The 27,736-nt window shown below is 35.0% G+C and overlaps 1 protein-coding gene across 1 annotated transcript in view; it reads left to right on the forward strand.

The window, feature by feature from the left end:
• Nucleotides 1-27,461, forward strand: part of MICU3 (mitochondrial calcium uptake family member 3) — a 59,181-nt gene extending 31,720 nt beyond the window's left edge. Inside the window, exons 9-14 of the mRNA XM_059817439.1 lie at nt 3,200-3,295; nt 8,322-8,422; nt 10,241-10,412; nt 14,625-14,733; nt 15,716-15,873; nt 25,058-27,461. Coding sequence (XP_059673422.1) covers nt 3,200-3,295; nt 8,322-8,422; nt 10,241-10,412; nt 14,625-14,733; nt 15,716-15,873; nt 25,058-25,168 — 747 coding nt within the window. The 3' untranslated portion in view covers nt 25,169-27,461. The remainder of the gene's footprint in view (nt 1-3,199; nt 3,296-8,321; nt 8,423-10,240; nt 10,413-14,624; nt 14,734-15,715; nt 15,874-25,057) is intronic.
• Nucleotides 27,462-27,736: the final 275 nt, after the last annotated feature.

A 27,736-nucleotide genomic window follows, 5' to 3' on the forward strand; every position in this document is an offset into this window, starting at 1 on the left:
ACTTATTTTCAGTCATTTTCGAGGAGTGGGAGAGAGAATCAGCAAGAAAAAGAGATCTTCCGGGTTTTCAAATGTCTTCACCCTGACCTGATTAATTTTTAGATCACAGCAGAAGTAAAACTGTTGTAAAAGAAGTTTGATGTGATGTTAAAATAGAAGAATTAAACTTGTTTTGGTATGATTATTGTAATATCCAAAGTGAGGGGAGGGAACCTATGAGAATTAGATAACTAGTGAAATTACACTTTTAAAGTCTGTTTCTTTATACAGTCATTCACAGGAATGCACAGATTTATTTCCTGTGAAGTTAGCACGTACAATTTGAGCAGTATGCAGGAAGGAAGTCTGTTGAATGGGAAGGTGCAGTGACATGATGTAGATGCTGCAATGTTGTGAGAATAATGTAGTAGGAAATGTGAGGCCTTATGATTCAATGAATTTTAGATCAGACTTTACTGTAGTGAAAGGTGCTGTACAGTGGTTGCCATAATCCTGTGCCGCCTCCTATTTTAAACTGCAACTAAACTAGTTAGGCTTCCTACTCATATAATAGTTTTCAGCTTTAGTAAACAAAAATCCACTCCAGCCGCATCCTAACTCTGCATCAAGATGATGCCCAGGTGTGCACCACTATTCCTGCCCTCCTATGACCTGAATTGAGATCTCCACACAAAGGAGACTCAGATATATAGGAACTCACAGTATCCAACAAATCCTCCACCCCAGAATATTGATATTTTTTATTTCTATTTCTCCTACTGAAAAAAGAATTGTAGCAGCCTTTTCAGTTTCCCTTGATGTCCTGGGGAGTTGAAGATACTCAAGACCAAGTTGATGCAGCCCTGAAATGTCTGGAGTAGTCCAAAGTGCTGTGTTGGGCCCTTTTCCGCACTTCATCTTACAAAACAGTTCTAATTTTTCAAGAAATGTCAAGGTCTATAATCCATAGGGTGCATACAGTGAAGTTTTAAATAGGTTAAATATTTTTGTCTTTTCATTTGCATAGGTTAATTCTTTCAAGTCATGTTCGGGTGCATGCTGCAGTTGTGTGTTAAGACTACTTCAGCATGTATTGCATGAGTGCTTTTACTAGCCAAATGTCAACCAGAACATGATAATTATGATGAGATGCATGTAAGGAAAATAAAATGTGCGTGCTCAGAAATACTAATTCCATTGGTTAAAGTAAATCTCCAGTAAGACAACAAATTCAGTGGATACTTAAAATAGCTATAATACATTATTTCATGGATACAGGATTGAGGTGTTGTTCGTACACATGACCCAGTAAATACCAAAGGGCTAAATAAGCGTAAGAGAGAAATTGAAGCGCTAAGGATATAACCCTGTAGGCACTGAAGTAAAACAATTTCTTTAAGTTTAGCAGTTTAGGACTGAATGGATTTATATATGAAAATACTGTGGCCACAATGTAGGAACTTACTCCAAAATAAGGGAAAGATAAAACCAGAACTTTTCAAAAAGGAAACAAAAGTATAATATACATTAAGCATGTATATTAGCATGGGTATAATTCCTGGTAGTTTGTCATGTTTCTTTGATGACAATTTACAGAAAGAGCTGGGTTGAATTGGTTAGTGGAGAAAGTATGTAATAGAACTTGTAGAAGTGGTACACAAGTTGAAAAAAAAATTTTATTATTTAGCATATTTCCTTTCAGCAAATACATTGTGGTGTTCTGCAGCCAGACACACTTCACATTAAATATCTTAATGCATTTTTATCTTTCTTTTTTTTAGATTACATATTGACTTATTGCTGAAATACTGTTTCTGTAGTGCTAAGAGCATTATTTGTATATGATGTAAATTTCCATAATCATTCATATACAGATGCATATTTATAAACATGTAAAATATAGCTGAAGCAAATTTATACAAGATGGTCTCGTAAGCACTAAGCCCCATCACATTGATAAGAGCCCTTAAATCATATCTTCACTCATGTGTCTGTATATCACTGCTGGATGTACTGCAAGCATATTGAAGACCTGTTACCTGAGAAGATACTGTGCTAAAGAACATTAAGGGAAAACAGAAAGCATACTATATTTCAGTTGTTTAAAGAATTAAATCTATATTTCCATGATTGACATAATGTGGAATACATAGAGACAGTAAACCTTTCAAGTCTGTACAGTATTCTTTATGATAACAGTGTGGTTTTATTCATCGTACAGCAGTCACATCAGTGTAAATCTTCTAAGAGAATAGAATGTGCTGACTCAAAAAAAAAAAAAAAGTTTTCATTTGTAGTTAGAAAACTAAACTCATTCTGTCTTTGTCTTGCATGCCCAGATGGACATGAGTGGGAAACCCTGAAAGTAGAAGACCTAGTTTACATTGACTTCTGGAGAGAAAGGGGAAAATCCATTCAGTTGCAGTAACCCTAACCGAGTTCAGATAGCCTTCTACTGTCTTTAGGATCACCTCCCCTAGATTCTTTGTCGGGGGGGGGAGGGGGGAAGAAATGTATTAAGTAAATCTTCCAAGACTAATTGCAAGATAAAGGAAGGCCTGTTTTAATAAGGGAGGATTTTTCAGGCTTCCAGAAATGAAACATTTCAGAGCAAAAAGGTAAGCATATTTTCCTTGGAGAGATTAAACAATTATTTTCTATTTAAACAAGGTAAGTTTGATCATCAGATGGGCATAGTATTCTCTTGATAAGTATGTTACAGTTGAAGTTGGACTTACTAGGCTTGTTTTTTGTTTATTATTGTAAGGATGTCATCCTGATTATTAGGTGAAATTAATTTTACATAACTGATCAGATGTTAGCATTTATATTCTGACCAATGGGAAAACAAATTTCATATCATAAGAATATAAATTAATTTTTTTGGCAAAAAAAGAGTTGTTGGGAAAAACAACAACTGAGTTCAGAGGACATTTTCACGTATACTTCTAATATTTTATCTAAATTATTTTGTTGGGAAAGTGGAGTCTGGTGGTAATTTTGCACAGCCAAGTTATGAGTATTAAGCAAATAGCTGTAATATACTAGTGTTCCTTTGGTTTACAAAGTGTCATGTAACTGGGTAGAAATTTCTCTGTGTAGAAGCAAAAGAATCAAGCCATGCTTTTGAAGATCAGTTGGAAAAGATTTTAAAGTCTGTAAGCAGTTGTTTTATTGTTCTTTGGTTTTCAAACAATTGTGCTTCTTGAAACTTCTGCAGGTTCTTAAAAGAGAAGGAGAGGACCTTGTCCCCAGAAGCTATTGGGATACTTTGAGACGTAGCACAAGCCAAGCACTCTTTTCGGACCTTGCGGAGGTATAAGATAACCTCTGTCTCTGGTCCATAAACAGACTTCTATTTTATTTATTTCTGTTCTGTTTGGTTTCCTATTTTATGCACTTTGTTTCTTTTCTTCCTTTTATTTTTTTTTTTTAAACCTGAAAGTTCTCAGATGAAATTGATTTGGTTCTATGCAGTGCGATAACTCAAAGTTGTCATTTCCAAGTAAAATCCAAGTTACCTTTTGAAAGAGTTGGAAGATCGAGTCCCCTTCAGTACTTACTGTAAAAACATTTTCTGACACTAATAGTGACAATATTTCACAGTTAGACAAATAATTCAGGAAACCTTTGTCATTTAGACTTGGTCCAGTGATGTGACAACTTTAATGAGAGTTGCAGCCCTTTAACATTTAGGTCCTTAATGTGCTTTTTCTGTATGTTATCAAAGCTTATCTTCACAAAAACAGTATTGTGCAAAGATTGTTTTAATTGTCCGATTGAACCGGAAATGTTTTAAGGTAACCAAAACAGTCTTTTTGAATATTGCACGATCATTATGAAGGACTAGCAATATCGCTGTGCTGTCAAATTAATTTCCATAGTTCTTTAAATTCTAATCAGATTCTTGTTTCATTATATGCTTTCAGACAATTGAGTAAAACATTTATTTGTACTGATGATTTAAGAGGGTTAGAAAACTAGATCATTTAGGCTTTTCTGTGCCCCATACAGTGAGGGTGATTGCTCTACTGGTTGTGGCATTAAAGGACTTACAGCAACTCCCCACTGACTTTCTGATCTCAAGTCCCATGCTTCATAAGCAGGATCATAATGAGAAAAGAACATGGAACTGAAACGGACCTCCAGGGTAAAACAATCTTTTTCTTTGCTTCATAAGCAATGTGTGCTCCTTATTAAAAGTAATTAGTGTTTTGTCCCTGCTGTTCCTCTGCAGAAGCTATTGAATAAACTGAGGACTCATAGTCCCTTTATACCAATCTGTTGTCCCTTAATTTTCGTAGGGCTTTTTCTTCTTTAGTGTTAATCGTCTTACTCATGGTTGTTTATAAATGCAGTCATAGCCCACAGTTTTAATTATTGGCTAAACAAAACAAGGTCTTTGATTTTTCTCTTAAGGTAGAACCTGCATTTCCCAGGAATCAAATAGGCCTTCTCTGTACCTCTCTCAGCTTGAGTTCATTTGCCTTTGAACAAGACAAAATGTAGTGTTACAGAACTGAGTTTTAGACCAATATTTATACCAATATTCATAGTAATAATACATTCATAGTAATCCTGTAATAAAGCAGTATACCCAGCCTTTCTTTCCTTGCTTTTAAATGTATGAGCTCCTGAGCTGTTAGTCCAGTTACTAGTCCTTATGTATTCCACCAAATTTTAAAGCCCAGAACGTCAGTGTTCCTGTCTAGTCAGCTAAGGGAGACACAGAGGGGAGAGAGGGCTGCTCTTTTCATTGACTATTTAAGGAGCTCGGGGCACTGAGTTTTCTGAATTAACTGTCATCTTCATCTACAGTTAGTTGGCATGAATGCAGTCCCAAGTATAGATGGACTTAAGTTTGGTAATCTCTAGAGAAGAAGATATATTGTTTTACATCTGATGCCTCAGGCTAGTATCTGTAACCTACAATGTAATTGAAGCTTAACAGCAACTATATTAAACGTTGATTTGAATTGTCTGTAAAATGTATAAAAAGTCTCTCTGCCCACTTTTAATTCATTTTATGAAAAAAATTGTATATCCTTCATTTGCTTCACTGAGAATTGCCCACTTCTCACCATAATCATCTTTATCTTGCTTAGTTTAAGTTTGAGCTGGCTGGCTTTCATCCATGTGCTTATCTCTCCCACCTACTGTCACATCTGAATGATATTATAGCCATCTGTACTAAGAAAGTGGTGTAAAGCTAGGTGACACTGGAGTCTGTGTTGTTTCATAGCCTTTTGAGAAGGCCTTGTGTAAGTTGAAAAGGAGAGTAAGTAAGGTTCATTGTTATGACAATCAACTTACCAGGTCTCTTTGCGGGGGGTAGGGGAAGAAGTTATTCATCACATTCAGTTTCTTTCTAGGACAGTTTACAGTATTATTTCTGCTATTCCTAATTTAAAGCAACTACACCATCCTGTTGGAATATGCCATTTACCACTGAGTTCCATTTGTGGGTTTATTCTTAAATTACTAAATGAAACTGGAAATCAGTAGGGTTATTATCACTATTGAAAAATCAAGGACTTGCAGCAAGAAAGCTCTTACTAACTCAAAGCATAATATGCATACTTCATTCTCAGAATATGTTGCTACAAGTGGACCATTGCTCATGAGTTTAACTTACTTTTAGTCAACCCTACTTAATCAAAAGCTTGAAACGAATTTTTCAGAATATAAAAAATAAATAGATGTACTGCTCTTCAGGTCAGGAAATTGAGAGGAAAAGATGTTGCCGTTATGTAGCAAGCCAATAATGTGGCTGAAACACTTGTCTCTCCTGTTTGTCTCTTTACCTGTATTTGTATTGCAGTTAGTGTAAAGGTAAAGAGAAGCGAGGCAGGTTTTTATTTTCATTTAAGAGACTTCAAAATACATTAGATCAAAATAGTCTCATAGTTATATATATGGAAACAGGTGCCGTCATTGCATTTTCGCTGATCTAAAATACAAAACTCATTTTATTATGAACAATAAATAATAGTTTTAAATGATTAAGGCTTTTGTTTTTACTCTTACCCCTTAAGAGAGAGAATTTGTATAATGCTGTCAATGCAGAAGGAGCACAGGAATATTTTTCAGTTGCCTGCGACTCTGCAGAGAAGCATACTGGGTTGAGTTTCTGAGGTGAAGTTTTTGTTTGAGGCTTTTTCATTCAGTGAGGCTGACCGAATGGGAATTGTGAAAAGACTTACAGATTGTATTTTTTTTAAATGGTTCTTTAGATATGGATGAGTGCAGCCTAAGTCTAAGGTTTTGAAATGTTTTTGCAAGATGAAAGGCTGTAATTTAACATTTGATATCTTTTCAGTGTACTTGAGGAAAATTGTTTGAATGTGCTTGGGGATTTAATTGCTTAAAAGACATAAGAAATAGGGTATCTGCATTTCAGTATATTGTGTCCTGTAGTGGAGGATAATGATATTAAAAGACAAATAGTGATTACTTTTCTGAATTAGTTTGCTCACTCGAAGAGCACAGCTTTCTTAATTGAAGGACATGAAATACCTCTCTACCTGTATATACACTATGTCATCTTATTTCTCCCTGGAGAAGAACATGAGAATAAAGAGGAAGCTAGAGTACATGAAATAGAATCTTGAGAATCCTACACTGATTATACTAAAGTACAGAAAAGTCTCTCTCATTTCTTGATATCTTGGTTGTTGAAAGGAAAGGATTTGTGTTGTCACTGCCTCATGCTTTTCCTTGTAGATTGATACATAAATACTCTTAACTGATACTGCATTTTACATTTTTTTACAAATCAGTATGTAAATTTGAAATTAATATAGTCTATTTCAGAGAATGTAGATATGAAATGGTTTTTCATGGTACATGATGTTGAACTACTGCATACTGTTCAAAATTTCTTCCTAGTTTCTTCATTTAGAGTTTCTCCATCTGTTGTAAATTTAAAGCGTCTTCAGTTATAAAACCAGCAGCTTGCAGGATTGTATATGCAGATCTTTATAGATCTGTATAAACAGTTTTCTATACTTAAAGTAAATCCCATAGGTTTATAATCTACCATTATGGTGATAAATTAGGACTGTTACATCTCCTAAATACATACTAGGTTTCTGTACTGTGTATTCTGTTTTGTACTTTAACAGTAGAGTCGGAAGGCACACTTCCACGAAAAATATGGTGTTGCTGATGGGTGGTAGCTTGCTTAGGAAGAGCAGAGACTACTGGCTCCCACTCCTTGCTTTTCGTAAGATCTTGTCTTTGTAAGAAAAATGAGAGCTTGGACAGAAGGTTCTCCCTAGGCAGGTGCAGCAAGGAGACTAAATAGAATACTTTTTGAATTTCAGATGTTGGCAGATGCACATTAATGCCAGAAGGGCATTGCCATGGTGGAATACTATGGCTTATTTAAGAGCCTATATTACTGAATTATTTTTCTAGCTCTTCAGTATACAAAGAAACTCTTTATAAAATGCACATACATGACAGTTAAGGGTAATGAATATGTAGTAAAATAGTGGAATGTTGCACAATCACTATACAGAGATGATAGTTACTTCTGTTAGTATGCGTGTCTTCCTGTTTACAACTCTTGCTATTACAAATGGTCAAAATCAGTTGGTTTTACTATTCTAATTCTGTGCCTTCAAAGTTGATAGTTATTTTTTAAGGAAAAAGTATTACTACGTGTTCAAAGGTTCCTGTCTGATGCGGAGACCACATACTGAGTAGATGAGCATTTTTACGAGAATGAGTCAAAGTATTACTTCATGATTTCAAAATTTCTTACAATTCTGTTGTTTTAAATATATTTGGGCAATAAAATTTAAACTGTAGTCATCTGCTACTTATAGAAAAGAGTAATATAAAGTACACCTGACTGATGTGAGTGGTTTTGGTATACAATCCCATACTTAAAAATTTTGAAATATTAAATCAACAGGATATGAAGTAACTTCCTTTAATTTCTTTGTAGTTGCATGGTAGAAGGGAAAGGAGATTGTGTACAAAGGCAGTTATTTTTATGGTTTACCTCAACTGACTAGAATATTTTTTTTCTCAAGAGTTTCTGGTTTTATTTTTCATGTTTTTCCCCCCTTCATTGCAGCTTCCATTATATTCTGCTGTTGTTTTAAGTGTTTTCCACTAAGTGCAATTAACAGCCTAATGCTATTTTGTGTGAAAATTGCATGACTGTGTTAATTTAGTGAATTCTAATACTGAAGTCTTTTTTAAGATGGTTAACATAAAACACAAACTCTTTTAATAGAAAGGTCTGTTGTGATGATAGGCATTCTCAGATTATACTTCTGTAACTGATCCAATCATGGCCTTAATTTTTTTTTTTTATTCTAATATTTAAGCGTGCTGATGATATTTCAAGTTCAATGTCAGATACTACGCTGCTTGTACACTTTTTCGGCAAGAAAGGAAAAGCTGAACTGAACTTTGAAGATTTTTATAGGTGAGTCTCAACTTCATTAATTCCTTGTAAAAAAAATACTTGCATGCTTGTTTTAATTAATGTGTACTATATTACTATACACATAGTTTATGCAGACACATATATAAAGTTTATGTTCCCTTTGTGTGTGTTATATATAGAAAGAGCAAAATAAAACAATAAGTGGACCAACAATAAAAAGTCCTGTACTAATGCTGCTGCATTTGCAAATTTTGTTAGCATTTGTGTGCATAGTTGGTTTGGGGTAGAGAGATTATACCTCAACCCTGTCCTTAGTGGTATGTAGGATTTTTTTTCATGGTTTTGAATTTTATTTTTTTTTTCGCCTGTTTGTCAGTGCTTTTAAAAAAAACTTTGTGTGCATCTGCTCTTCAGAACATATTTAAATGTAAAGATTTTTCTGAAGATACCTTGTAGGCACCTTAGAACAAGCTTCTTCTGGGAAAAAGTGAAAACACAGTGGAAGCTATTGGCTTAATTATTACACCAGTTAAAATGGAATTTAAACATACAGGGAGAGTGCCATAAAAACAGAGCCATAAAACTGTATGTTTCTGTGTGATTGAAAGATATACAGTGTTTGGTTGTTGTTTCCTCAGTAAATATTCCCAATACCTATTGTCTTTATCACTTAACTCTGTATTCTAATCAGTCAGATGTTTGCAAAATATATTGCCTTGAAATTATATATGTCATGAAAAGTATTTAGTGTTTCACATAATATAAAAACTGTGTCATCAAGTGAAATCATGATGTGAGTTCAAAACAAGAACCAGAAGAGAAGGTACTTTTTCAAAAGGCATCTAATTGAAATGTCTGTCTATTGTTGTAAGATGTTGTGAATGCTAAAGAGGTCCATACCTAGTAGACGTATTCATGAAAGAGGGATCCATCAAGTATTATTCAACACTACTTTACCAGCTCAAACAATCATTAAACTATGGATTGGTGAGGGAAATACTATTGCATGTTTACCTTGCACTTATACTCTTGCCTAGACATCCTTTTGATTTGAGCTCCTCATCATTCTTGGAAGTCAAGTTATATATTAGAAAGGAGTGTTGCAGGCAATGTCTACAGGATGGGAACTCTTGGGAACCTGTAACAGGGAAGTGTTACATGTTGTGGTTGACAATCAGATGAACGTGAGCTCCCAGTGTAGTACTGGGACCAGGGAGCTAATTTTATCCTTGGTTGTGTAACTAGGACATCAAGCAGAATCAGGGAAGTTATATTTCCTTTTTATATACAGCTAGTTTTATACTTTATCCAGTGTTGGTGTCCAGAATATACTAAATATGCTGTTAAGTTGGGAAGAGTTTATAGAAATATCATAAGAATAGTGAAGTATTAAAAAATAAAGTTTAGATTGAAAGGCTGCAAGAGCTCATTATACTTAGCTTGTTAAAAAGAGAAAGGTAAGGTTTAATCACAATCTGTAGTAACTATACAGGGAATAAATTTTGGGAATTCATTTAGTACCATGATGGAATTTTCAGTCTAGCATATAAAAATAAAGATCAGTGACCCACTGAAGAAGAAAATTAAGCAAACACAAACTAGAATTACATTAGAAATGTAAGTATTAAGTCATTTTAATCCTTGCTAGAACACTTCCATCTTTGAGTTAAGATTGTTGTATTGATTAGAAAATATGTCACCATATATAAGGGATTTACCAAATTTACCATCAGTGCTACGAAAAGGGAACTAATTTATATAATACTATTTGGCTTTATATTCTGCGAGTCTTTTAAGGACATGAATAGTAGAAATATAAAGTATTTCTATTTATTTGTATTTGTGTTTGTGCTTTAGATTTATGGATAACCTACAAACTGAGGTTCTAGAGATAGAATTCCTTTCCTACTCTAATGGGATGAACACCATCAGTGAGGAAGACTTTGCCCATATTCTTTTGAGGTATACAAATGTGGAAAATACATCAAGTTACCTGGAAAACATGCGCTGCAGGATTCCTGAAGAAAAGGTAACTGTTTAGCTAGAACAGCAGTGGGCCACAGCATCCAGTCCCAGTGTCATCAAGATGAAAACAGCCTTGTTGGACTGAATGAGATTTTTATCACTGAATTAATTAGCACCCGGATAGTATTCTGATCATAAGCTGTGTCTCTCATGTTTTTAAGATTACTTGTTGAATAAACAGTAGAAGAGTAAATAACATAGAATTATGTTCCATAGGATTTAGCTAGTAATATTTTTGAATGAACTATGTATCAATGGTAATTCATAGGATAACATTAAAAGTAGCCCTTCAAATAAGGGATGTTTTGGATATACTCCTTCTGTTTGTGTTTAAAGAAGGAGGTCAGATTAATCTGTCCTAGAAATCTGACTCCTTCAATAGCTATATATTTTTATAGCATTGACAGCGGAGCTTGTGAAGAAAAGTAATAAATCAGTTTCGACGGTTTTGGGGGTTTTTTTATTTGCAAAATTACATTGCAATTTCAGTCTACAGAGTAAGTAAGATCAGTCAGCTGACCTCATAGAAACACACTCCAAAAATCAAGTTTTCTGTTCAAATATCCAGATTATCTGATTCTTCCAGTGGTTGTACAGCAATTTGGTCTACTGAGAGATAACTATAGCTGGGGAATGGAAAGGGAAAACAGGGCTGTCTCTTTTGCATCAGATTAGGTGTAAGATGAAGCGGTAAGATTGGGATCAGAGTTCCTGCTCACTGACCCTTGCTGAGTTCCCGGTCTAGCCACTGAGGCGCTCAGTTCTAACTACTCTAAAAGGTCTGCGCAGCTTTCAATATTCAAAGCCAAGACAGTGCAACAGAAATGGTATAAAGCTGTTTTTGCATGGTTCCCAGGTGTTTTTTTGTTTAGCCTGAAATCAAGATTTCCATATATATGGAAATCTGAAAAAAAAAAAATCACTTTGGGGCTTGTATAACAACAATTATGTATCTCTTGGGTAACTGAAAAATAATGCCAGTTGTAGGTATAGTGAAATACTTCTTTGAATGGCAAAGGTGAAGTTGATTAAGTAAATATAAATACAGGCACTTTCTTTTAAACACAAGGAAGTATTCTTTGAAATTCATCTCTAAGTCTTCGAATGCCACTGTTCTGATAGCAAGTCTTCCACAGTAGTTTCCTCTTCTGATCTCTGATGGGACCATCAGCTAAAGAAAACTTCCACGTAGAAAGCTGTGTCACTCAGTTACAGGTTTGCCTATGCTGTGTTCTGGGAATATCCTGTCACTTGACCAGTGCCATACAACTGTATGTCATATGCTATACCCCCATTAAGTAAAACAAGACATTGCTATTTTCCATAGCTCCGTATCACTGGCTTGGTAAATGTGCTGTCAGTACAGTGGAAAAAGTAAATCCCTGTGGCATCTCTTGTGCTGGCCACAGGCTTTTGAGAACGGGACTTTGCCTCTTATTGCCATGGAGGCATTGTTCATATGTTTGCACTTTTTTACACTTGTAACAACATTATAATTCAAAAACTGTAACATGTACTCTCTATTTTATCACAGTGATAAGCTGCAATACTAATACAAACCAGATGATTCCATTTAGAAGAAAAATTAGCCTAGCCTGTAAAGTAGTAGGCAGCTATTCTCACAGTTGGCAATGTTAATCTTCCATGGCACTGTTTGTAGAAGCCTCTAAAGCAACATGATGATCATTTGGTGTACTGTAGTGATGTTAAAGTGTTCAGCTGGCTTGCTGCCTGCTTATGGGATGTTTTCCTCCTTTTACTAACTAGATGCCAAGCAGTGATTCATTTAAGCTGGCATCTTGAATTACTACAAATACCAGCTCCTAAAGAAAGTCTATGCATTTTTAACAGCATTGGTGCATTAATATAACAGTTTTCTTTGCTGTAGTAAAATACAATCTGTTCAAATAAATAAAAAAGTTAGTTTCCTTTTACATAGAAAATAAATAGTTTCCAGTAGGAAAGTTCTGGGATATCTACACATTAATAACTTGCTCTGTCAAAATGCAAAACGTATGGCAAATAAGAAATGTTATTACAGTTACCAGTTGGACAAAATATGGTCCTAGGAAAGGAGAGAGACAGTAGAATGCTGTATGCCCAACTCTCTTTGAGTGTCATTTTGCCTGCCCTTCTGCCTCTTTTGTGTCCTTTGCTGTTTTTCCTTGAGACAAAATAAGCATGTATGATTGCAGATTATTTCAGCAGAAATTTTAGAACTCTTAAATGAAGCCAGATATTTTTCTCATCACTAAAATGTTGTAGAGTATGTACAGTTTAGCCATGGACTGCAGGTGTGGCTCCTTTATCTCCCTCCTTCATCTCCCGTGTCAACTCCTAGCAGCAGTTTTCATCATTACTGGAAACATAGAAGCTGCAAAAAGGCTTGTCTGTAGACCAGTGGTTCTCAGCCTTACCTGTGCAAGAGCTACTTTCCATCTAGACTGATCATCTCCTCTCTAGTTACATGGAAGGAGCCAGGATTTTTGCAGTAGCCTGACCTCTTGCAGTATCTCCCACATTCAGAATTTTTACAGACAAATTGGTTCAAATTAAGGATTTTTAAAAATCATTGTGAACCTAAAAATGTCAGCTCAAGACTTTGATGACCATTTTCTATTATTGCTATTTTGCCATAGTACCTGAGGGTCCTAGTTGGGGACTGAAGTTTCACCGATCTAGGTATTTCACAAATATGTGACAAAATTATTCCAGTCCCAGAGAGTTTTCATTCTAAACAGAGTGCAGGAAGCTGAACCTGGACATAAACTTTTGGACATCAAATGCAGTGAAACAAAAAGACAGTATTGGTTAGTATTAGTAAATTAAGCTTTTAAGATAAAAACTTAAAGGACAATAAGGAGATGGTTCTGCTTGTGTCTATGAGAGTTTCCTCCCAATTGCAAAGGGTGAAACAGAGAACAAATATGCTTGTTGAGAAAAGTAATTCATGATGGAGATGAGTCAAGCTCTCAAATCAAACAGTTTATAAATCTTAGCTAGAGCTTAGGTAGGATCACTTAAGCAGCAGTTTACATCTCAAGTGTGTGGAGGCCTATTAAAGTTTTTTATTTTAACAATATTATGTTGCTCTCCACATTTACCACAGTACTTGTTGTCGCATATGGGTTTATGCCCAACCTCTGCCATTTTCTCCTCTGCCACAGACCTGCTTCAGTATGTTTTCTGTGTTCCTCCATACCATAATGACTATGTGTATCCTTGAGGAGAGGCATAGGTCAAGATTCTAGTTTGAACAGAAAGGCTCACAGGGCTTTCTGTTGTCTTCAGGTTTATTTTCAGAGAGAAGTCGTTAAATAGGATAAAAGGATAAAAGCAGACAGAAGAATAGGCAGGAATGATAGTTAAAGGAGGCCAGGGATATCAAGGTTTGACGAAAAATGACATCCCATGTTCAGAATGGCTGTCAGACCATGGAGAATGAGATACGGGCAATGGTGCTGGCTTAGTTCAAAGTCTCTGTTTAAGGTCTCTTTCAAAATTGATTTAGAGATAGTTTATCAGGTCTTTGGATTTGTAGCCAACATGAGAGAAAAGCAGAACAAGTATCATAAGGAAAGAAGGAAAGATAAGCGCTTTTAAACAACAACATTTTCAGAGAAACTTTCACAGAAGATATTCTGGAGTCTGGACAAAATGCAAAAGATTTTTAAAAAGCTGGACAAACCCTGCAATACTTGATACTTGGAGTATCAGCTGAAGAGACCTGGACATGTAAAAACTTCACCTTAAAGTACAGAGCTTAAGTTAGGTCATAACATGTATTTATGAACTCGTTCAATGTATTTATGTGAGCACACAGACTCACATATATATAAATAGCGGTTTGCAGGTTTTCAGTAGTAAACATATTCCAATATTCATACAAACCTAGACTCTTAGTCTCAATATTAACTGCCATATTTTAATAATCCTGGAATTCTTAAGGATTGCCTTAAGCAATTGAACAATATTTTTGACTGCTTTTTGGGTGAGAATTGCCATCCATTGCAGTGGCAAAGAGGAAAGACATCTTGTATTCCTCAGGACACTCCAATTCTTTACTTTATTGATTTTCAATGCAAATCTCTATTTTTTTTTCAGTGGGTGTAGTATCTATTAAATGAAGGAGACATATGTAACTGCAAGGTTTATTTATTCAGTTGTCATCACTACTGATAATTCTTACGGTGCATATTGTTCTTCTGGTTTTTAGGGTATCACATTTGATGAGTTTAGATCATTTTTCCAGTTCTTGAACAACCTAGAAGACTTTACAATTGCAATGCAAATGTATAATTTTGCAAGTCGTTCCATAGGTCAAGGTAAGTATTTATATTTTTATAAAAATCTGTTGATAAAGATACAGAACTGTTGACAGAAATACAAAAATACTGTGTAATTCCTAATTTGTAGTTTTAATGTCTCAGGTAAAAGGCTAAAAGGGCTAGGACTCCAGCTTTGAGAGGCGAAGGCTCAGTCATATCATAAGAGATATGATAAAGCTTTACAAAGTTGTATAAGTGGTGGATAAGCTGAATGCAGAATAGTTGGTCACCAAATCCTACAATACAAGAGTTAAGAGGCACTTGATGACACCAGTAAGAGATCAGTTTAAAGCAAACAAAAGCATTTCTTTACACGGCGGGCGTCTGGAATCTGGCCTTCTACGAAGGTTGTAGAAGGAAACAGTGTCAGAAGGTCCGAAGAGGGATTAGACATTTTTGAACAAATCAGTAAGTGGGTGCTGAAAGAACTAGGCAGGTATGTACTGACTAAAATCCTTAACACAACAGTTCAGATGCCTGGGGAGTGCAAGGTGAAGAATATGTGAAGTGGTCAGATTTGTGTGCTCTCCTCAAGTAGCATCTTTGTGGGTCTGACACAGTAACACCGGCATAGTCCTACCTCGTGTGGCCTTACCAAAGGAGTATACTGTTTTCTCTGTGCTCTATTTCTTAGGTTCTGTTTTGTGTCAGTTAAGTAGATGCCATCAGTGTATATGTAACACAGGTTTAATGACAATGTGATTTTCTAATTTTGTTATTACGCATAGTATAGTATATGGACTGTTATCTTTTGTGTAAAATAATTGATACCAATTAAGCAGTATCATTTTATATCAGTTGAGAAGTACTTGGTTTAAAACTGTGAAATTCAATCCTAATTTTCACATTTTCTTATTTTTTGAGTGTTTAAATGTGAAAACTCAAGTTAAAAGTTTACTTGTATTTCATAATATGTTGACCACAAAGGAGAATAAAATTAATGTATTTTATTTTTTCTTCTGATGTTCTCTTTATGCAGATGAATTCAAACGTGCTGTGTATGTAGCCACAGGTGTGAAGCTTTCACCACATTTGGTGAACACAGTGTTCAAGATTTTTGATGTCGACAGAGATGACCAGTTGAGTTATAAAGAATTTATCGGCATTATGAAAGACAGACTCAATCGAGGGTTTAGGGTAAGGATTCTAATTTTTATAGTTATCTCAGTTGCCTTCACTACTTACCACTACTTACTTTAGCACCTGTAGCACCAGTAGGTTGCAAACCTACAGTGCGTATGTTTAAAGACATATGTTTTATAGAAATTCTGAAGCGGTGGGTAAGATAAATTCCTTCTTAAATTCTTGATTTTTTTATTAAAAAGCAATACATAAAGGATATAACGTACCTTTATAGTACACAAACCAAATTGGAGATGAGAAATCCTCTGCATACTATAATTTCTTCTGTATTGTATGAGTGATAGATTGGCATTAAGAATTTTACCAAGGGTAGCCATTATGTCTGGGTTGTTTGCAGGGAAAAGAAAGTTTGTCTCTTTCAAACTTGGGCAGTTTAGTTAAAGGTCAACCATTGGCTCTTGTAAAACATTATTTAAAATACCAAGTGTTGATAATGACTGTTGGAAAGAGTTGCAGCAGAAGATAGTTTTAATTTGCAAATAAAAAATTAGTGAAGTTGTGCTTAGCAATGCTACATTCTAGTTCAAAATTGCTTTTGATAATTTAACCCTGTATCTAATATATTAATTTACAAGAAGCTAGAGGGCAGGAAATTACTTGTGGAAAATTTTTGTAGGGAACAAGCTTGTAAATCATGCTTTGCCTTTTAGGTGAACAGGCCTTGCTGCCCTCTTCAGGTTCTGTGTAGTACAGGGGAATTTTATAGTAGCAGAAAAATTTTTAATTAGAGTATGATCAATAACAGTCACTTTTTTTTTCTTCTTATGACAGGTGTTAACAATTTTAACTAAATGTAAGATGGTGTTCTTACTGACAACCTAATCCCTTAGACATAAACCTTAAACTGTATTATGGTTCCTAAATTCACATTTCAGTATGTTATTTCTGTAATGTAAGTTTAGTAATTTTTAGTTAGCTTTCTAAATACAATTTTAGAACTTTCTGTGAAGTGGTGTTGAGTCTAAAAGTTTACTTGTTATTTTTGTAATATTATGATCAAGTGTAAAATGTGGATAACAACCACTGCATTTGTAACAAACTTATTTCATTGTTGGTCCTCAATTCCTTTTTTTATGGTGTGGGAATGATGATTGTTTCATAACCATTTCAAGATGTTCAGCTATATGTTTTAATTGTTTACTAATTGTAAGTGTGCAGTGTATGTTAATTTAACCAGAAAACAGTCTGATTATTAAGTAATTCTTGTAAATGTATTACATGTTTCTATTTCACAAAATGCATGACAGAAATCACATATAATCCTTAAGAATCGGTATCATCCAGTAGTATTCAATCTTATGCAGGTATGTTTCTTTTGCCTAGGCCACTATAAAATATTCCAGTGGACTGTAAAAGAACTATAAAGAATAGCCAAGGATGTTCAGAAGAATAGCATGGTCTTTCATAAATTATATTTCTAATTTTAATTAAATATGAGATATATCCTGGATTGCATAGGAGATGATCGTGATTTGGTCCTATAATTCAGTTATATTCAGACATGCCTACGTGCAGACTTGTTAGATTATTCAGAAAAATGCATTCTCTTCACTAATTGGTAGTATTCCAAGACAATTACAGTACCAAACTTAGGAATTACAGTTTCCACTAAGTTTTCGTGTCACACAAACCTGGTTTTTCCAAGAGTAGTAAACACTCTGCAACAATCTGCCTTTTCAGTTTAATAAACACCACCCACCCACCCACCCCAATCTTGGTTTAGAATGAAAAGAAGAAAACACACAAGAACTTTTTGCCCAGAACAAATTGGCAGAAAGTGTCATTATTGCCTCCTATTGTTTGTACATTAAAAGTTACACTGTATTTAGTGTGGCCAGAAAAAGTAAAAGTTTACCCTCTTGCTCCTACAATGTGGAGGGCTCAAATGTTGTCTTGTGCTAAATCAAAACTAACAAATCACTAACCTTTTCTTTGTTAATAACTGTGTTTCAAATCCGTATTAAGACTTGGTCAGTTCCATTATACAGATAAAAGAACATTCTAGCTTCTGCTTATGCAGTATTTTGTAGCAACATGGAAAATTTTGCCATGAGAAATTTGAACCTGTTTATAAAGTGCAAATGCCTGATTTTAATGTTAAGTATCCTACAATTAATGTCTGCCCAAATCAACGTAGTCTCTGTTTATCACTCTAAAACCATCTAAAAATAACAGTTTAAAATAGGCCTATGATTTGAAGTATGATTTTACAATTAACATCTTATACTTAGTAATTCAACTTTTTAAAAAGTTGTTGTATTCAAATATTTGCCCAGAAGAATCTTGAGGGCATCACAGAGCTTGGTACTAGGACCATGTATTTTAGAAAAGGGCATTTTGTAGTTATATGGTCTGATTAAAGCAAACATATTTAAGACCAAAGAGTCACACAAGTCCACTGAAACTGGATTTTGAAAGGTCAGTCAGTACCTACCAGCTTTGTCCTATTTAAAAGCTTAGCCATAAACTTGAGGAAGGCCAGGTACTACCCCTTATGGGAACATAATAAATATTAATTTTAACATAATTTTTTTTTTTTAAAGTAAATGTCTTAAAGAGTTTATCAAATGAAATTTCTCTCTTTCTGGAATATAGTAGTATAATCTGAAACCTTTTTTGGTTTTAGTACTTTGAAACAAACTAGTATATTAAGCTGCCATCAAGTGGTCAGTCAAAGTATTGTCATAAATTTATTAAACATTAAAATGTGCAGACACGAAAAGCTTTATTTTTGCTTGCTGTTTGGTTTAAAGTAGTTACTTCCTTCCTTTTTTTCTAATTTAAAAATATATAAGAAGATTCCCTTTCCTTTATAAATTCCATTTTTAAACTGAAAGATATGGAACTTAATGACTAAATGATAAAAGTTTTGCCTAGCACAAACTATACTGTATCTTCTAGCTATTTGTCACTTAAAGCCATTTTTTTGTATTTTCATGATACCGTTGTCTTACGCTTACCTCTGGCTGCCTTCACATGTTGTCTGCATCTGCGCACTTCTCCATCTTCTGCTCCACAGGGCTACAAACCTATACAGAGGTATACTACTTTCAAATCCTGCGTGAGGAAGGAACTCTATAGCAGATAAATGACGGTATGTGTTAGCCGCCCAGTCTGAGTGTGCTGGCATGCTTGCAGGAATGGCTGAATGTTAAACTGTCACTGCTTTGTTTCCCGTTCCACAATTCAGGAATAGGTTATCTGACTGTAAGCAATGTAGTAGCTCAAAGCATCACGTTGTGTTTTTGACTGAAGCAATATAATGTTATTCTGGAGTTGGCAATGACTTACCCGCACTGTCACTGTTTTGTAAGCCAGCAGCGATTTTGTACTATGTTTGAAATAAGGAAAAGTATTCTTTCGTAGTTTTTGTTGCTGTTTTCTGTCTGTCCTGTGACCACTTTTCAAGTAATTTTTCAGGTACCTGTAGCTAATAAGTATTTACCAATGAAGATTGTAGAGGCAGATTTTTCTTTCTGACAGATTGTTTGTAACTTGATTCCACTTTGATTTATACAGTTACACTTTTGAAAACAATAATGTGGTTTTGGCTAGATTAATGCTATACCAGCAATTTTCAAAGATCGGCACTGTGCCCTCACATGACCACTGTGGCTGTTTCTGCATATCCACTACATGATCCACTTCATTCTTACAATTAGATTGTACGGTGGGTTTCAGTGTAAAAACTGGGGTGTGCATATTCTGTAGCCATATTGTGAAACTGTTTGTCACATGGTGGACCCAGCAGAAATGTGTTAGCAGACATTTCTCTTATTACATAAAGCAAGAGTTTGCTCCTTTGCAGTTTAAGGTTTTGGTGCCAGCACTTTTTTCCTGTTTATAGACTTTGCAGTGGTTGCTATGAAGGTTGTTAACAGCTCACGTAGGTCCCAGATGTATTATTTTGCAGAGGGGAGGAACAAAGAGATGTACGCCATGACAAACAAGGCCCGTGGCCAGTGGTCTGGTGTGAGTGGACCTCGTGGAGTAGCCAGTACATCTTGTGCTCCTGAGCCAGGAGGGTTTGACTGTTGTTCCCCTGCTGTTTATAATTCTGAGGCACAATATTAAGCTGAGATTTCTTGTTGAATAACCATCTTCAGATGCCTCCATACATCAGCATATTGGCATCTGACCTTCTGAATCCTCTCCTTTCCTATCATATGCCTCTCTGAGCACTTGTATGCCACTGACAGTGCTGGACCTCTGGTTTATTAAATCTTTCTTCCCTTACTCCGAAACAGCATGTCAGGAAAGCGAGGAATGTAGGTACACTAAGCAGAAGTTTCTTGGATCCTGTTTATCTGGAGTAATGGCTGGCTTCCAGCACAGTGGAAAATCTAAGTCTGTAAGGATGAGAGGTGGGGTCCATTTACCCAGACTAGGAGCCCACCAGCTCACCAGTCCCACTGATGTTTTCCTTTTGTAGGCCCCTGTGCAAGATAGGTAAGGGAGAGGGAATATGTCTGAACTATTGACCTATTCCCATGGCACAGCATGTCATGTACCCCAAACTGTGTTCTTTGGGAGTCTTCATGACTTTTTTTTTTTTTTTTTTCAGTGAAGTGTCACATCTTTTGAACAGGCTGGTTCTTTGAAATTCAGCAGTAAAGGTGGCTTGGGGCATGTCCAGGCTTACACAGCTGATTTGTCCTCCTAGAAAGAAGATGAGTTCCGTTTGATCTGCATACACTCTTCTCATACATATAATCCTATGAATGCTAAATGTTCTTTCTTTATTATTTTCATTAACTAGTAACATTTTTTTAAATTATAGTTCCTCTTTATGACTATAACCCAAATACTGAAGTGTTGTACTAATATGTGAGGAACAGAAAAGGAAATTTGAGCTTAACAAACAAAGCATCTGGTTTCTGGGAAGTGGGAATGTGTACTGCAAAGTGTAAATGACTAATGAAACACTTAAACCAGCATTGTAGTAATCGAACTCACCAGTCACATAAGAGGAAATTCATGGCTTTAGATTAATTTTATGTAACTTCATCTTTTTGAAACTTCTGACTCTCAAAACTTCCATTCTTCTTTTCCCATGTCTTTTTAAAAACCATTTTAGGAGTACTTTGGTTTTTTGTCCCCACTAATTCTGCCACAACCTACATTGTAGTTGTATATCAAGTATTGTTTAAACTGTAAACTTTTCAAGATATGGAACAGCTCTTACAGGAAACTGGCAAAATGCTATACAGTCATGATGCTTTCTTAATAATTTCAGTGAAGGGTATGTGACCAAGTGGAGCAAAATGCAGTGACACAAAAGAATCCAGTATCTAATTGTCAAGCCTAACAAAATTAGCTTCGTGACAAAAAGAGAGACTGTGATAAAAGCATCAAGTTTACATACATCGACACCTTGACAGAGATCTGAATTAAGGCAATAGATTCATTCATTCATCTGTTGAGATGGAGTAAACTTGGATAAAAATATACAGTGGAGATTTATAAAGGGAGATTTTGTTCACTCTGTATGAAGTAATTCTCAAGAAAAAACAAATTAAAAGTTGAATAATAGTATGTCTACACTACACACTGGGAGACAGAGAAACCAGGTTAGTTCTCAGTGCACTGACCTGGCCACAGGAAGCCTCACTGACATAGTGTAGAGGTTGCTGGTTATTTACCCTGCTCTTCTTCCCACCTGGAGCTCCTGGATGCTATAACAAGAATGCTTCTGGTACCTCAGCTTGCTTGTGTAGGTCTGTATCAGACATCTGTTCCCTGTGCACTCAAGAATGCAGTGTAAACCTCAAATACATAAAACTTCCTTGACCCTGCAGACACATTAGTCAGCTACTGCTCTTCACTTGAGCAACTGCTCCTTGTCTCTTGTGATGAATTATAGTAACATATCCAGTTGTTAGCCATTCTGAGTTCCTCTTTGTGCAAAGTGTTATTTTACAACAAATTTGAAGAAATACTGTAAGTTAATATTTATTAAAGTTTGTTGTAAGTGTCAGTTAATGGAAATCAAAACTTTAGCTGAAACACATGTGACATGATTTGGAGTTAGTTACTGTGGAGGGGAATGGAACTAATTCTGTCTTTGCCGTACAGTGTGTAGTGAAAGTGTATTTACGTAATTCTAAAAATAATTATTTTCTATTTAGTTTATAAATGGAAAAGATAATAAAGACAGAATCATTGGAAATTTGAAATTGAACAATTTCAGTTGGGTAATTAAATTTCAGTGTGATGTACAAAACCACACATAAATGTATGTGCAGTACAAAAATCTGCTGCAATTACATCCCAAAGTTAGGTGCAGTACAATAACTCTTAATTTTACTTTTTTCCAAATATAAATGTACAGATCATTGTCTGTGCTTTGATATGCTTTCTGTGGTAAACATAGAACTCTGATGAAAGAGATTAAGATACTTGGCATACATACCATAGATTATACCATACTTTGAATCTGGATCCTGAAAAGGGATAAACAGCACATTGTGCTATACATTATGTATGTCTAAATTGCAGTTTACTTAACAGCATAAAAAATATTGTACCTTTATAGTAAATAATGAAAATCTCTCCTTGGGGAACTACTGTACAAGCTCTGTGTGGTCCAAACAGCTGGCAACATTCATGGAGAGTTTGTCTTTCTGCATTGCTCTCCCTGCAGGGCACACAGCCTGACTCTGCATCGGCAGGTACTCCTTTGCATGCACTGCAGGGAGAACAGAGAAAAACACGTTAGTAGAGAGCTGCCTAACAGAGCTGAGAGGAGAACTCTACTTCGAATGACTTATGGAAGGGTTATCTAGGAAATTTCTAACGAAGCTCTTTCAAAGTTAATTTCCAAAGAAGGATGCTAGAGGCCAGCTTCAGGAGGGATTCAGGTCCATCTGAAAGTACTGTTTGCTAAACTATTTGTGTGCTCAGTAACTGTAATAGATACTTAAGCTATAATTCCAATTTTGTTCACTTCTAAAGTATTGAAAGTATTATATGTCACAATGGTAGAACTAGAAATTAAGTTATATGTCCTAGTAATTCCTTGAAAATGTAACGTTTTTGCATTAAAAGAACTGTTTTCTAGATGTTCTGATTTTTCTGGGTTTTCTAAATTTCTGATTAAAGGTTTTAGGAAGTAATAGTTAATAGCTAGAAACAGTGTCTTGGGACTGATTGAGGAAGGAAATTCTATTTTGAGAAAGGCGTGAAAGACTGGAGCATGGATTCAGAACCTCATTGCTAGCCACGTTTCAACAATAAATTGCTGTCTTCTGTAAATACTTCATTCAGTCAAGTGAGATTAAATTTGTCATGTAGTTAATATTTTGAAAGCTTTTAATTTCAGAGAGTGTTGCTTACCTCTTCTCTAAAGCAGAGAAAGTGAGAAGTGTGATAGGCATGCCTTACTTACTCATCTTGCAAAAGTAACTGGAAGTTGCAGAACCCAGACTTTTGATCCTAAAACTGACTAGAACCTTAAAAACATACCTGGATACAATGAGAGGAACATGTTCCAGGGAAATGTGAAGGCATTGCAGAGTACGTGGACAAAATGTTCTTTCTATGGATTTGGTACACTGAGAGCAGATACAACAGCAGTTCATGTATTAGAAATAAGTAGATGAACAGTTAATGTACTTCAGTGTTTCTTTTACTGATTTTCATGAACATTTCTCTGAACCTGTTTCATAAAATAAAAAATAAATGCGTATCTTAAAGCACTGGTTAATCAACTGAATGTGCTTTTGTTAAATAATGCAATGCATTTTGCAATAATGCATTTTTTCCTTAAGATTGACTATAAATCTCAACTAAATTATGCATTTGTGTAAGTACTGTTTCTCATATTTAAAGTCTGGATTATATATTGCTGTGGATTAGATTTTTTTTTTCTGAATATTTACAACTTCTCTATAATATTGTATGCTTTTGATATGATAAGAATAAATTGAATGTAGGCTTCACTCTCTAATGATTGGTTTTAATGTACTGCGGTGTCACAATATTTTCAAACACCTTCACTCAGTTCAACCACAACAAGCTATCAGACAATCTCTCACATTGACACTGTAACCATTTGCCTCCAGATACTGGACTTAAATTGTAATCCATCTTAGAAATTAAAATTACTTGTAAATGCTTCTGACTTACCTATAGTCATTATAATTCCTGGTCCTCCCTTAGTTTCTTTCCCCAGTTGCTCTAATACTTAATCTCTCTCCATCTTTCTATACTTACTATCAAAATAGGCTTGTGAAGTTAGGAATAATGGAAGAACTCATGAGATCCAGTGATAACTACAGATAGCATAGAGTCTAGTGAATCTCCCAGGCCAGCCATTCCTCTCTATTCAATGGGCACTTATTAACATCGCTGAACTACAATGCAGTTTAGGATTAACATAACCTAGTATAAAGAAGCTTTCATGTCATCTGCCCATATTGTATTTGGCTTTTGCTGATGCCTCAGTTTCATGAACATGAATAATTTTCAATGCTTTTTATTTGGTGTTGTAGCTGAACATTTTTACAGAACAGAATCATAGAATTGTTCAGGTTGGAAAAGACCTTTAAGATCATCAAGTCCAACCATTAACCTAAGACTGCGAAGTCCACCACTAAGCCATGTCCCTAAGCGCCTCATCCACATGTCTTTTAAATACCTCCAAGGTTGGTGACTCAGCCACCTCCCTGGGCAGCCCGTTCCAATGCTTGATAACCCTTTCAGTGAAGACATTTTTCCTAATATCCAATCTAAACCTCCCCTGATGCAACTTGAGGCCATTTCCTCTTGTCCTATCACTTGTCACTTGGGAGAAGAGACCAGCACCCACCTCTCTACAACCTCTTTTGAGGTAGTACAGTGCCAACACAAAGAAGCAAGAAACGAAAACTAGAGAGAGAGCAGGACATACCAGAACAAAAAGGAAATCCTTTCTTGCAGCTTTTAATATAAATAGGCTATTTGTTGAATGCTAACTGTGTGGTGTGAGGTGAGGATGCATTTTGAATACTTAACCTGTATATGGATTTATAACCTTTGTTTTACAAAAGTACTTCTGAGCCATAGAAGTATTTGATCTTTCATTATTTTAATATTAAAACATATATCTAGTGTGTATGACTGAGTAAAATTTAATGTAGTATTAAGGAATTTAGTGAACAATATCTTTTTTCAATTGTATGTTTTTCAATTTTCACAGGAGACTCCAAAGTATGGTTGGAAGGAGTATTACTCTTGTGTGATGACTGTAACCAGTGAACATCTCAGAGATCTATGGAAGCAATTTCGGAGACGAGATATGCTGAGATAAAGGAAGAAAGAAGGATTATCTGCACTGGCTAGAACTGTTTATTCCTATGAATTCTTCATGAAGAACAAACTATCCCAAGTGAATTCTGAATCTTCCAGCTGCAGTAGAAAACACGTAATTTCTTTTCCACTTGATGTAGTGATCACCAACTCTTACAACTGCTTTTCAGTATGTATTTTATTTAAATGACGAACTAACTATCCCCTGATTGGCAAAAGTCTTTTTTTTAAGAACACATTTTGAATATTATTTTTTATTGTTTTAAGATATGTTTATCATTTAAAAGAAGACAAAACCAAGTTTTACACCTGGGTAGGCAAACGTTTTGGCAACGAAGAGAAACTGCCCGCATCAGCTTAGACTGTGAATTTGCTTTCAGAAGAGCACTATTAAAAGTTTGTGCTAAATTGGGAATGAGAATACAGTAAATAGTATAACAATTATATACGAGTTGAATGTACAAATCAAATTCTTAGAAACTAACAAAGCTGTTACTTTAAAAAAAAGGGTAAAGCTGTTATGGTTATAATGTGAATGATGGGTATTTACCTAGGAAAGGTACTGTATGGACTACAATGCTCAGATTCTCCAAGTCTTACTATCATGTTTACTAACTTTTAAAAAAAAGTACAGATTTTAAGATGTCTTATGAGCGGTATGTTGAAGAAAAGTCAAAATGTTTAAATTCACATTAAGTAACACACACTTTGTAATATTTATTATAAATTTTATTGCTGTACATATAAATTCACTGATACATTTCTGGTAGAGCAAAACTTCATGTGTTTCTTGTGAATAGTGCAATTCTATATGAAGTAAGATGTGGCACTGAGTAGAAATTATAGTTTGTTTACTTTGCTACTCTGGAGTGCAGTATCTGAAAAATAGATAAATAAGTTGTGTTTATGTCAAACAAAAAAAGCAAAACAAAACATGAATGCATGCAGCAGTACAGAGCAACACTCAGTAATATTATTTGAATATTACGCGTCAAATATTAGACATAAATTATGCCTTACCAAGTTTAGGAAAACTAGAGGCAATCAGTAGCCACCATGAGCTTTTGTGCCCTGTAGATTTAGATGTTACTGAAACAGTGGTAAGGACACTGTTACATTTGGGTTTCATATTCTCTAAATTTTTTCTTTGCTATTCAGCAGCAGCATTTTTTCTTATTCCCTTTCAAGATGATTGTTAGGTGGTGTGAATTAGACCCAAAGAAACACGAATGCATATTTCTTATATCCTTCTTGAAAAGGTTCACTGGACATTAAATAAGTCTCTATCTATTTAGGAACAATCTGTGCTTTTAAATACTTCTAGCTGAATACACACACACTAAAACTAATGTCAATAAATTGTTATCGGAAACACAAATATTTAGTGGAGTCTGACAATTAAAATAGAACTAAAATAATGTTTTAAAATCTTATATTACTCCAAATACCTGTAAGCAAACTTTTCAAAATTGTATTTAGTGCCCATGTTGCTCAAATACCATCTTACATCACATGTGAATAGAAGATACATAGCATCTGTGTAAGTACACCTAAGTTTAGAAATGTTTAATTTATAATAAGATTTATCTCTGCTAAAAAATCAAAACAAAATGAAAAGGAACATGTTTTTTAAGACATTTCACTCTGGGAATCTTAAAAAAAAATGTGCTAGGTGTGGCTTTTATCTGAGAAAAAGCCAGTTCAGAAAGCTTTTGAAGGATGCTACTTTAGTTACTATTTCATGATAAATACTTACCAAATTTCCACCTTGGCATCCTTAAACTACTGACAACAACAAGAAAAATGAAATAAATTGGGATAAAGACACAACAGAACATGGATAAGCTGCAATCCCTGTGTGATCATTTAGGGAATTAATTGTATCCAGTGTATCATCTTGGTACGCAGAACTGTTTCACTGCTTCTTGTCAGCATATGCAAAACCCAATTTGCTACTTCATTGATGAAGGACAAAAAATGGAAAGAAAGGATAGGGAGTTATTGCAGGGGTTCCCGTCCTTCCTCTTCTTTCATTACTGCCCACTCACAGTGATCCTCCCTTTGGAGGAAGCAGCAGCACCATCACCATTTTGCCCCTCCACTGCCCTAGGCAATAGTGCACTTTGCTTTTATGGCTGGCTTGAGACAATTTTATCATTTTTCTATGTATTTCCTAACTATAGTCACTTAATATAAAATAGAATGTGAAAGTGTTAGATTAGTTTTTAAGAGTATTTTTTTCTCATGTTTAATAATAAGTTATTTAATATAAATATGAATATATGCATATAATATTCTTGTTTATTTCAAAATAAATGCACTTGAAATCTAATTTTCTTTGCAGTGTGTATCATTCAAATTCTTTTGACACACAAAAAAAATCTTTTTTGCATAACATGAATGTACAAGTGCTTTGAATTAGAGCATCTCACCATCACAAAAAAATAGAATTTTTTGCTTTTGGTCATTTCTTTAGATAGCTTTGCTTTTCTGCCACAAAATTCTGTATAAAAGAGCTGGAAGTGCAAGGACATACAGGTGAAAACAAAGCAGGGTAATGGGACATGCC

The sequence above is a fragment of the Gavia stellata genome, chromosome 5, assembly GCF_030936135.1.
Source record: "Gavia stellata isolate bGavSte3 chromosome 5, bGavSte3.hap2, whole genome shotgun sequence".
NCBI classification, from domain to species: Eukaryota; Metazoa; Chordata; class Aves; order Gaviiformes; family Gaviidae; genus Gavia; species Gavia stellata.